This window comes from Helobdella robusta (assembly GCF_000326865.2).
Source record: "Helobdella robusta unplaced genomic scaffold HELROscaffold_1, whole genome shotgun sequence".
Taxonomy (NCBI): domain Eukaryota; kingdom Metazoa; phylum Annelida; class Clitellata; order Rhynchobdellida; family Glossiphoniidae; genus Helobdella; species Helobdella robusta.
The window spans coordinates 3,680,644-3,693,893 of NW_008703570.1; the positions used below are offsets into that span (position 1 = coordinate 3,680,644).

Consider the following 13,250-nt stretch of genomic DNA (forward strand, 5'->3'; position numbering starts at 1 on the left):
CACCGACGACGGTGATACCGGTTACAAAGCTGTTTTTATGATAAAAAAAGAAACAAACTGTTCCAAACACGACTAAATTTCAACAGTTCAACATTTTCAACAATTGTACAGACTAATCAACATGGATATCGAATTCAAAGCTGTTCAACCAGCTGTAAAAAAATCTATAATTTATTTAGGCAACTTGAACTTCACCAAAACTGACGTAAATGTCAATCACCTCACCAATTCTGGATTTAAAATTATTTCAGTTTTACCGATAACAAAAAAACAAATTTAACAACCGACCAAACAAATCCGATGGATGACAGCACTAGTTTCAGGCTCTGTGTCCCTCAAGATCAAATGTCTGCCATCATGGATCCGGAGTTGTGGCCCGAGCACGCTGTCATTCATAAAGGGATTTTCAATCCAAAATTAAATCATGTTAAAAAACTTCAATTAACGATGGCCATCATGTTGGATTTAGAAAATAGTTCACTAAACGAATGCTTTTATTACGATCTTGAAAAATTAATGAAATTAGTAATAAATTTGTGTAAACTATTTAGCAAATGCATTTTCAATGTTGCATATTAATGCAAGGAGCTTAATTAACAAATTAGATGAATTCATGTTGTTCTTAAAAACGTTTCCATTCAAATTTATGGCAATCGTGGTCAGAGAGATATAGCTGAAAAAGCAAACAGTCCAGTTAATTGTGCTAGATGATTATAAATTTGTATTTAAAAATAGAGATGATGAAGTTGGCGGTGGGGTCGGCTTGTTTTTAAAAAGTGATTTGGAATACGAGATTGAAGATTGCAATTTTAATTCAAACTCCTTGAAAGTTTTATCCGTCAAAACATCTAGTTGTTTCTCTTGCAGCAAGAATAAGATAAAAATAGCTGTTTTATATAGGCTCCCTAATTCAGATATGCACAGTTTTTTTTACAATTATTTCAGGGAGTGTTATCGAATTTTGGCGAACCTTCTTATATTCTGGACGATTTTAATGTCGATTTTTTATATCGACTTAAATTGCAACAATACAACTAAAATAAACTTTGAAAACATTTTTCAAGATTTCAATTTTGTTCCACTTATAACAGCAAAACAAACAAGACAAACACTGATCTCTGTCAGTTTGACTGATAATGTTTTCATCAACGTCTACGATAATCATATCATCGGCCTTGTCAGGCATGATCTGTCCGATTATTTTCCAATCTTTACAATAACTAACATCATGCAAAGTGTCAACACAATGAAAGCATCAGTGTGTAGCTCAGGAAGAAAACTCACAACGTAATCTGTTTCAAAAATTAAAAATGAATTAGCATAAGAAAAATGGGAGTTAATCTTTAACGAAAATGATGTTGACGAGTGTGTTTTGAGTCTGTTTTTAAATGTCTTCAACTGAGTTTTCGATACATATGCACCTTTGATACCTGTTCAATCGAGCGGAATTAAAAAATCTTAGATAACTACTGAAATTATGGATCTGTCAAAAATCAAAAGAAAGTTAAACAAAAAATTAATCAAAACCCCAACTGATAACAGCTTAATAGAATACAAAAAATTTTGAAAATTTTACATCAAAAAACGTGCAGCTCAAAAACTCTTTTATCAAATAATGTCAAAAAAGATTTATCAGAGTCATATACAACCTCAAACCATCCAAACTTATTGGACACCTCTTCAGTAAATTAAACATCCTGTCAATCTAGCAAATCAATGTTTTCTGTTCAGCCGTCTTCGTTTATAAATTAAAAAAAATTAAGTTCATATAATACCGAACATATTGTCATTTAATATACGTTCAATAAGACAGAAACAAAATACATAAATTATTTAAAATTAAGAGCTGCGGAAGCAAGGCAGAGAATTCACGTGGTCATGTTGAATTTCAACAATAAAGTGGTTCGTTCAATGATTTTTTTTTATTCAATTTAATTTGTTTTTCAATTTTGGTAATATTTATGGTTTGGACGATTTGCTACGCTACACTATAAACATTTTTCACTTAAGAATGTGTTCTAATATAACTTTAACATTTATGGTCAGTAGTATTAAAATCCCCACGTTTTAATATGGATTGTTCTGCTTACGTTTAGTCATGATTCAAATGTACGCATCAATTTAATATTTTATTTTTTTTTCAAACTCGTTTTTGCAAATTTTATTTTAATGCATTCTTATAATTTCTATACAAACAACTAAAATGCTAAGATTACATTTTTGGTCATTATATACATATAAAATTACAGAAATATAGAAAAATCGTTTCTGTATTTGACTAGCTCTTTTTCAATTAAAGCCAAAATTTTAATTTCAGGACAAAAAGTTGGACCAGCTTGTCTACGTACAGCCCACGGGAGTGATGTCGGTCAGAACAGAGTACCTGGTCCGTAGCAGGCCTCTTGAATACTTACCGAAAGGAAAACTGAACCCCATAAAGGATGACAAGCAGCACTACCTAACTATGACTGAGGTTCGGAATCTTTTAAATATTCTATTGTGATTTTTTTCATGCATCTTTCCAATTATTTATTGTATTAATTCTTATGGAGTTCTGAAAGTTCTTTAACAAAACATTATTAATTTTTATTTAATAATTTAATTTTTCAACTTTTATACTTATATTTTTTATCCGAAAATTTATAACATTGAAATTGAACGAAAATTTTTCTATAAACAGAGAGCCAGACTAAGAACTATCTTGAACGAGAAGATAATTTAGGGCTGTTGCTAAATCTAAACGTGGCACTTTTATGGACGTGAACCTTTCTAAATTGTTAATGAATTGTTAAATATGTACCGCCAAGACATCAAACTTCATTAAGATGAATAAATTTTAAATTTAAATAATGTGGAAAAAAGCTACCAACTATTGGGCTATTTTTCGACTTATAAATAGAGTTTGACTCAATGTCAATATTTTTATCAAAAACTTTTTAAAACAGTTATTAGGGGCTTTATATACAATTGGTTTGCTGATCTAAAAAAATTTCTAGCAATATGTGTCGTATGAGTTTTATAAATCTCCAAATGCTGTTAAATATGGTAAAAACTAGGCCAGGCCATTTAAATCCCAACACGTAACATTTTACGTACCATTGTATTGCATTTTATTTTATTTTGTTTAGTTTCCATTTACATTTATGGCAATATTTGTATCTCACATAAAGCTCTGAAGATGATTTACAACAATTCCATATAGTTGAGTGTATTTTCAAAAAGTTAATTAATGTTAACTGGGCAAAAATATTCAATAAAATTTGCATATAAATATATAACTGCCATCATCAGTTTAGTTATATAGTATTGTTCCGTCCTCTGTGTCTTTGTTTGTGAAACACATGATTAACTATAATTCTAATTAAGTTACAATCAAAGTCGCTGTGAAAACAAAGACACAACGGACGGAACAATACTATATAACTACACTGATGATGGCAGTTGATGGCGAAAAGAGCTTTTCTGTAGTAAAAACGTTATTAATAATGTTTTGTCAAAAATGTCAAATACTAAGAGTTTTGTTATTTAACCTTAATAAACTTCATCAAGATGATAAAAGTCTTGTTAAAAAAATTGAGAAATTCAACTGCAAGTTGAATAATGCCGAAAATGCAGTGATCTTTATAAATAATTGTATTTATGATAGATGGTCTAAATCCAATATATATATATATATATATATATATATATATATATATATATATATATATATATATATATATATTCACCACAAGGATCCATACTCGGACCCCTCCTATTTTCTATCTACATAAATGACCTCTGCAACGTTTCTCCTTCAACCGCAGACGATACCAACCTTCTCTTCCCTTCTCTTCACTTCCAACAACCTACGTGATTGCCATATCAATCTCGAACTCCAAAAATATTCTAATTGGGGTTATCCAATAACAAACTAATTATAAATTATTCGAAATGTGCATACATTATCTTTGGTCCAAAAATACTCACCAACCAAGCTCCTAACATAAATCTATTAATTAATGTTTCCTATAAACCGCACCCTGTCAACCAAATTTCTTGAAATCACCACCACAAAAAATCTTTCATGGAATTCTCACCTACAAACTACCTCAGACAAAATCAACAAACTCATTGGCATCTTTTACAAAATCATATATAATCTCTCTCTTTCTGCTCTACTCACGCTTTATTATACATTCATCTACCCTTATCTAACCTACTGCATCACACTATGGGGGAATAGTCCAAAAAACATTTGAATAATTTAATGTTTTCCCAAAAAACCTCAAGCTCTATTCTCATACTAAACCCTTCTTCCTAGCAAACAAATTTTACCACTTAACTTCATTTACTTTAACTGCTCTGCTTGATTTGTTTTTAAATTTGTCAACAATCTTCTCCCAACTCACTTTATCAACTTCTACACATTAAGCAACTCCATCCAATCTACAACCACTAGAAACACCCCTCTCTTTTATATCTACAAAACCCGCCTCGAATAAGCATAAAACATAAAAATACCAGACAAGCATAAAAATAGCTGGTCATAAAATTTGGACAGAACTTGTACCTCCCCATCTAAGAGCCATCATAAACCTACAACATTCCAAGTCAAAATTCCGAGCTTTTTTATTGACACTGGATCTCGACTCCATCACCTAATACTATATTAAGAATACGTGAGAAGAAATGAAGCGGATGAATGGTCTTTATGAATAGTTAAACATTTTTATGTTTATATATGTACTGAACGAACATTTATATGTTTATATATGTATAACACGAGCATTTATTTATTTATCTTCAATTATCAGTTATTTTCCTTACTTCATTTCATTAACTATTCATATATCTACCTGCTGTGGCCACCACAAGACATACAGTCTTATTCGGTCTCCGCATATTCAACTTCAGAACTTTTATTTATTTATTTGATATGTTGTTGATTATGAATAAACTTTGAAAATGAAATGAAATGAATGAATTTAAATAATTTGTTGTGATGTTAGTGATCTTTGAATAAAAAATTATAAAACTCAAGTATTAAAACTCATGCACGAAATCTATAAGCAATTACTGTCATCAAAAATTATAACAATCTTCAGGAAACATAATATTAATAAAATACAACTAAGGAAAATTTATATCTTTTCTAAACCATCTTACAGATTAAATATTTCTAACAACTTCAATTTTTCAACATGTCTACTGTGTAGCCTTGCGGAATAATAATATCCTCAGATGGTGTATTTATGACTGTCGTGAAACTTTTTTAATTTATCAAAAAAACTCAGCATGTGAATTAATATTATATTGGCTTTTATTGTAGGTTGCCGGACCAAACTCACAAAGTGTTTTATTTTTGTTAAATTAGTATGCTACCGGTATACATACACTGATATCTTATTTATGAATTTTTAATTTTGTTATGTTATTAATTGAAGATAATTGATATTTCGAATATATTATGATGTGTTCAAATTATGAATTGTTGTCCCATTGGTTTCTTTTGAAGTTACAAAGTTACTAAACCTGCTCTTTCTCCTAGCCAGATTCTAATCTTTGTTTTTTGGTGATTAAATACTTTTGGGACGATTGATTTGATTTGTAATTGAATTGTTTTTCACTTGACTGTGGGCATGGGACTGGGATTCTGCTAGAAGGCGTTTGAAGTTGATGAGGGGAATCCTCATTATTTAAACTTTTGAATCTGCTATTTGCGTTTTTATGTGTTTTTATTTATAAGTTTTTCGCAGAACTAAATTCAAAGATAAAAACATCATAATGAATATAAAAATTAAGCAAACATATATAATATTGTATAGTATAGTATAATATATAAAATATAAATCGATATCAAAATAGAAAAATATTTTATTAAATTTCATTTCAATTAATAATGTATTGGATGTTTATATCATAAAAGGTGAGTTAATTTACGATACATTTATACATTAAATTACCCTTATAGGATAAAGACAAAAATTTTTGGAGCGTTATATTCATTGACAAAATTTACGTCAGCTATTTTGGCGCTATTTATTTTCTAAAGTTTATGTAGTTTGGTATTTGGTATTTTTATGTTTTTCATTTATCTTATCGCTCTTTGATTTTAAAATCCGAAATAATTTCGTTAAAAAGTCCGATCACACGCTAATTTAATAAAAATAATAAAAGTAGATAAATAAAAGTTAAAACAAAATTAGTGGAAGATTGTGATTAATTTGAAAAATGATTTTCTTCCATTTGTTTACTATTTAATTTACTGTTTAATTTGTTCATTCATGCTCGATCAAGCGTGACACCAGCCAAGCAAACAAGTAGAGAAGTAGAGCTGCCTTATTCATCACGACTTGTTCTAACGGTCGGCGTACAACATATTAATCCACAAACTGTATATATAAATATATATATACATTCATATATATATATACGTGTACATGTATGTAAATACATACATTTGTATGCAATTAATTTGTTAATTTGCTCATAATAATACTTTTTTTAGAAATAGTGGTTAATTAAATTTAATAAATTTAATTATTTCCTATATCCATCTTAGCTTAATAAATTATTTATAAACCATCATATTCGAAATTAATTTTAATGAAAAAAACCTACCTATTATAGAGTGTGTATGTGTACATATGTAGCTGACTGGCAGTCAACACCTCGTACTCAAGCATGTTGCACAGCCAGACAAAGGACTCTTGCATCGGCAGCAGCAGCTAAACAAAAGTACCAGCCTTCCTTGCCAAAAGTGCTTTCAGCATTTATTTTAATAAACTTCAGTTATTTTTCGATTCGTTTTTTTGAATGTAATAATGTGAAAAATAATTTTATGTATTTCATAACTTGAAAAAACAAGCATTTCGTGTAAATAAATATTTTTTTAATTAAAAACAAATTTACTCTAAATTCAATAATGACCGATAGTGGTGTCATACTGTACGACAACACATTGAAACCTTACCCCAACTTATATGGATTTTCAGCACCAAAATTTACTAGCCAGGTAAACTTTTCAACGGTTGATGTTAGCAATAGCGAACCGGAAACTGCACAAACGACACTTGAAAAAACCCCTACCAGAAATTCTAAAAATGTCATTGTTGAAATTGGTGACATCAATCCTCCTGATTATGTCGCCACAATGGATTTAAAAAAACAAAAACAGCTGGATAGAGATTCCGAGAGAGAAAACCAAAAGGTTGTTATGGCCATGGAGGTTGATAACATAAAACATGGTCAGGCCTGTGTTATGGGATTTGGGATCAGCTTTCTTATCCTGGCTTTAATCAGTGCACTTGTTGCTTTCGGCACGCCTGATTGGAGAATTTACACTGTAAATCCGAATAAAGCTGATAAAAACTCAGTACTTTACATCTGCGATCCTAACAACCCGTCTATTAGTACGTGTCCATTTTACGCGAGTCGTAGGAGAGGGCTCTTCACGACATGCTACTCCGATCAATGTAAATTCATTCAGCATTAATATTCATTATTGATTTTTTTTCATAAAAATTAAAATCATTCGTCGCCATCATTATTGTGCCACCAACCCAAAGTAACAACAAGTTTGTCATTTTTGCTATTGCACACGTATTCATCTCCCCCAAAATTCTTTTCTAGAAGATGCACCAATTTTGCATGTTTTCTAGCTTAGTTATGTTAGCATGTCACCTTTCACATCCTGGCTGTATTTTTTTCCTAAATAAATTGTTTTTAAAAACTTAGATAAAACAAATTAAATTTTTTTAAAAATGTCACAAACAGCTCTACTTCAATTTTTTCCTCAAAATGTCATTGCGTCACCTTGGGTTACCGGTGATTGGTGCGTGTGGGAGCAAAAATACAACTTACAATCTTCTCCATTGAAAATTGATGACAACTGCGGTCAAGATGCTAACTTCAAAAATTCTCAGTTGATGGTCATGATTAATGCCAGTACGTAAATTTTATATTTGTAAACTTAAAAAGACTTATAGTTGAATATTTTAATATTTTTCATTATTATTTATCAAATTAAAATAAACATTTTGTTGTATTTTAAAACATTAATTCTATATCAGACCTAATGAGAACACAGTGGTTAGCATTTGCAATTGCCATTTTGATGCTCTTTCTTGCAATTGTATTTGCCTTGATGTCTCAGTGTGAAATAAGAGTGTGTGGGTCGTTGTTAGCTGCAGTCATGACATTGATATCGAGTAAGTTTGGAAAGATCGCTTCATAAAATTTGGTCATATTTTTCACGAAAAATTAAGGTACTGTCTTATATTCAAATAAAAACAATCGTTATCTATTTCAGCTTTCTTGCTTATTGTTGGAATGGCATTTTTTCACGGATATACTTATATGGAAGAAGAAGTACTCAGATGCCCACCATTTTACGCGACAATAAAAAAGGACATCTACAAAGTTTGAAATTATTATATTATAACATTCAGTTGAAACAAATTATAACAATTTTTATTTCAGACTTTGTACCAGGGCACCGATATTTCTTTTGGATTTTCATTTTTTTTAGGATGGTTGAGCGTCGGCTTAGATATTTTAGCTACGTGCTTTTTAATGGTCGGTGGCTGTCAAAGACGGGAATCACAAAAAAAAATTGATAAAGCTGAAGAAAGACTCGTTCAAATCGCTAAAGAGGAAAAGGCCGAAAAAAAAGTTGAAGAAATAGAGTCTAAAAGAAGACGCAAAGAACAAGAAAGGAAATTGAAAAAAGAAGAAAAAAACATGAATTCAAGACGCGGACAGGATCAATCAAGACCAAGAAGTTTTTTTGCAAATTTGCTTCCAAGCATTTCTGCCAGAGCTAAACAAGAACTTTCCAACTTTAGTGATAGTGAAATTAACTATAATTCAAAAAATAAATTAGAAGATTCTCGTTTGAAATATGAAAAAAAAATTAGAGAACAAAAAAAAACGTTTAACGAATGGGAAGAGGAACAAGAAGCTAAATTTGAGGAAATGAAAAAAAAATTTTGGAATAAAAAAGAACGTGAATTGGATGATCTTGAAAAAGGTGCAAAAGATTCCATTCGAGTTGACAGAAATAAATCCAAAGTCAAAACTCGTAAACCTGCTAAAGAAAAGCGTCAAAGTAAAGACAGCTCTTCAGACTCGCAATCTGATTCCGACGATGATAATTACTATAGAAATAGAAGTTCTTATAACAGGCGTTACAGTTTTGATAACATTAAGAAGTGGAACCCTCAATGCGGTAAAATCATCGGCACAGGACCTTTCATGCAACATAACAGCTGCTGTGATCCGTTCACTCTTCATTTACCTACTGGAATGGCACCGGCATACTATCCGTAAATTTGCAAGAAAATATTCAAAATAAACTTTTGACGTTTTGATAATCTCACTTAATAATAGCTATTTTCTGTTAAAATAGATGCGTTAACTTGAACGTTTACTACAAAAGATGATTTTGATTTCACTATAACTTTTATCATGTTCAGCAAATTAACAATCAAGAATATCATATACTATTATAACTTATTTATTATTATATAACAAAGTCTAACCATTGAACTATCCTATTTTTTTATATATTTATCATGTAGATGCATAATTTAGAGATTTTCACAAATAAAACGCTGTAAACAAAATGCCTTGGAACACTAAACAAAAAATATAATTAGCGAACATCTCAACAACTCTTTAATAACTTACACACACACACCACACACACACAAACATACACACACGGATCAGTGTTTTTTCTAAGCTGTACACCAACAAAAAAATGATCATACAAAATTTGAGACTTTGACAGGTTCACAAAATGCCTGTCAGTAGAATGATTAAATTCGTATTAATGAGGATATAAGAAGACCTTCCAAGAAACGTACGGATGACAGGACTGGCAAAATATTAAATTATATAAAACTGGACAATGATTAAAAAAGGTTTTTAAAAATCTAAATAAAAGGTAGGTGTAGCCAGGATTTTGTTTTTTTTTTTGATGGGGAGCTTCAAAAAATTATTTTTTACAAAGTTCAAACTCTGAACAACGCATAAATATGACAACAAAAGAATATAAATGGAAAAATACTATAAAATACAAATTTAAATATACTAAAACTATTAATTTTTATTATAAAAATTAAAATATAAATAACAAACAACTTAATTTATAACAAAAAATATTTTCTCCAAAGAGCAAAGAATATAAATGGAAAAATACTATAAAATACAAATTTAAATATACTAAAACTATTAATTTTTGTTATAAAAATTAAAATATAAATAACAAACAATTTAATTTATAACAAAAAATGTTTTCTCCAAAGAGCACATATCTGGCATCTAAACTTAAATCAAAGTGAGCGACGTTTAACATATTTTCGTTGTGGTGTCTTTTTGATTTTATTTTTGACTTTGATTCTTTAAAAACTATTAAGCCTTTGTATACTAGAGAATGTGTTTTTCTGTGTGGCAATATGACTCTGGTAAAGTTGCCCAAGTTTGAAGTAGATTGTATATATCACACAGATCATGACGTACTAAAGCAGATTTGGAAGATGATTTGTTCGAAGCGAAACTAGCTTTTCCTATATCTTGCATGCGGAATACTTTTTCAAGCCTTTATACAATTTTATTATATACATAAAAACAAATAAATTAAGCTACAAATAAGCAAGAAATAAAATTAAACAAATTTAATCAAATTTAACATAATCTCATGGGTCACTAACGCAAAAAGAAAATTTTAATTTATAATTTTACACCACTTATATACGATGACCTTCTAATTTCGTAGTAACTTCTATGCTAGATTTGCATCAACATAGTTTTCGGTGTAAGCTGATGCTTCAATTGGCTTTTAATATTTTTTATTACTTGTTAGGTGCCAGTTGTCGGAATTTTTTTTACTACTAATAGAGGTGTTTTGAATAAGAAGATATATGATTAATCGAATAACATATTAAAATCAAAATCAATAGTCAATATGTGTCGAAGAAGCTTTGAGCTAAATTAATCTTCTAAATTTTGTTCAAATTACCTCAAGGTAATTTTTGCTTGTGTTGTTAATCCTGAACTTTAGAAAAGTGTATAAGTCTTTCAACATTTAAATATGTAAAGTGACAGATAGCGAATAGCGATAACAAGCAAACTAAACAGTTTTACATTTTTTGATATGCATGTCCTCATGTTCAGCCATTGTTACCTCTGAGGTTGAAGTCTCATATAAATAATTTTATAACAAAAACGTGGAAATATGCCATAGCATAACGTAGCGTAATGTAACATGACATGACATGGCATGACTAAACATAACGTAACAGGAAATAAGCTGAGTGCAGGTAAAAAAACAAAATCTGTAAACCAACATTTACATGTTTCTCTAAACAAATGAAACTGTCTCCATCACAGAATTTTAAAAAATATTTTATGTAAGTACAAGTTTTGATAAAATTAAACATAAAAACAAATATATATATATATATATATATATATATATATATATATATATATATATATATATATATATATATATATATATATTTATAGACAGATACAATAATTGGTTGGCAAGTTAACGGCAAGTTAGCTCAGTCGGTAAAAGTATCATGTCTCGTGCAGTAAGGCGAAAGCCTAGTTCGAATACTTTTAGTGCATAAATTATTCGTATGTAATTCGTATGTGTGGACAGTGCAGCCTTTGCGAAATGAAAGCTGAAAGAAATTAATAATATGTAAACAGTTCTGCGTCTGTCCTAGCTGCTTATTAAATAACAAACCTCCAACAATGTTAATGTCAACAAAATCTGTTTCGTGAAATCAAATTCAATCTCAAAACTTGCAGACCAAGTTGCTTACAAAATTTTAACATACAAATTAAATCTTGCGGCAAGACACGTTATTTTGATAACCTACAATACTCTTGCCTTAAGTAGCGAATGATGGAAAATGAAATATCTAAAAATGTGCTACTTGGTGTATACAACTGTTTGCATCTTCAGTGCTTCATCAACTGATCTTTGCTGAGAAAAAAATAAAAATTTCGATTCTCTTTGTTGCTGTTCTTAATGCTGATGTCTTCAGTGTTGAAATTTTTTGTAGAAGCAGTATCTGATTGAAGCCCACACAACCCTTTAACACATTTCACCCCACGACACCACACGACACCGTACAACCCCACTTGACACAACGCAACATAAACCATCATTCTGCCATCCTGACGTCATCGAGCTAAAATACGAACCTTTGAATATAACAAACAACTTACTTCAAAAATCAAATCAGATGAACACTAAATCTAATATATCTTCTCTCTTTTAACAGAACAAAATAACCTACAATACAACTCACAGACAAAACTCACCAACCTGCTCATAATTTAAACTCACCATTACCCATATTAAAACAAACACCATAGCTTATCTATGTCTCAACAGGATGCATCGCTACAGCTCAACGTATCAGCAAAAATCAACACACCGTCTCCGAAAAACACAACTTATCAAAATCCAAAAAGGTTTATGCGCAAGCAAATAACATCAAATTATCATTACACTCATTCAACACAACTCAAAAATAATGACATTCAAAAATTAAAAATCATATTTAACAATATTGAACAATTATATCAGTAACAGCGGTAATTTAACGCATTTTACAACATAAGTGTGATCATTGGAAAATGAGATTGGATGTTATAAACGAATTATTTAATTTCATTTAAAATTGGGATTGGATGTCATTATGAAAGATTTTGACTTTGTGTATTATCGAACGATGGCTGATGTTCTGTAAATGTTATTATCGTTTATTTTGTATTTACTTAATTGCTGTTTTATGTGTTTTATGTTTTATATAAATAATATATATAAATATAAATATATTATTGATAAAAATCACAGCATGTTTTGCGTTAGTTAACTTCCAATTTAATTTTTCGATTTTCGTAAATCATTTTCAAGTTTCTTTAGTTCAAAACCAAAATTTTTGTTTATTTTATGCATGATAGAACAGAAAAGCTTTTTTTGGTATTCCTATACCATTTTCGAAAGAGAAACACAAAATTAAATTGACTAGATAAATCTTGTACCACAGTGTTGAAATCTTACATTACAATAACAATCATTATAATTTACGATTAGCCGAATCAATACTCATAGAACAAAGTTATCCGATAACAAATATTCAACAACGGGCAATTGGAATCCTTCCTACCAATAAATTTAGAAACAGAGGAATCATCGATAATGAAAACACGTAAAACTGTTATATTTATCGATAATGAAA

At 29.7% G+C, this 13,250-nt stretch overlaps 2 protein-coding genes across 2 annotated transcripts; both read left to right on the top strand.

Annotated features, from left to right (window-relative positions):
• Nucleotides 1–300: 300 nt before the first annotated feature.
• HELRODRAFT_158734 (hypothetical protein) lies at nt 301–2,722 on the top strand (the record flags this gene model as incomplete). The annotated part of the gene is made up of 5 exons (XM_009010728.1): nt 301–458; nt 736–829; nt 1,810–1,902; nt 2,318–2,473; nt 2,681–2,722. 5 exons carry the CDS (start codon nt 301–303, stop codon nt 2,720–2,722), a joined length of 543 nt encoding a protein of 180 aa, XP_009008976.1.
• A 4,185-nt stretch (nt 2,723–6,907) lies between these two features.
• HELRODRAFT_158735 (hypothetical protein) lies at nt 6,908–9,312 on the top strand (the record flags this gene model as incomplete). Its single annotated transcript, XM_009010729.1, has 5 exons — nt 6,908–7,457; nt 7,759–7,929; nt 8,055–8,192; nt 8,294–8,403; nt 8,464–9,312. 5 exons carry the CDS (start codon nt 6,908–6,910, stop codon nt 9,310–9,312), a joined length of 1,818 nt encoding a protein of 605 aa, XP_009008977.1.
• Nucleotides 9,313–13,250: the final 3,938 nt, after the last annotated feature.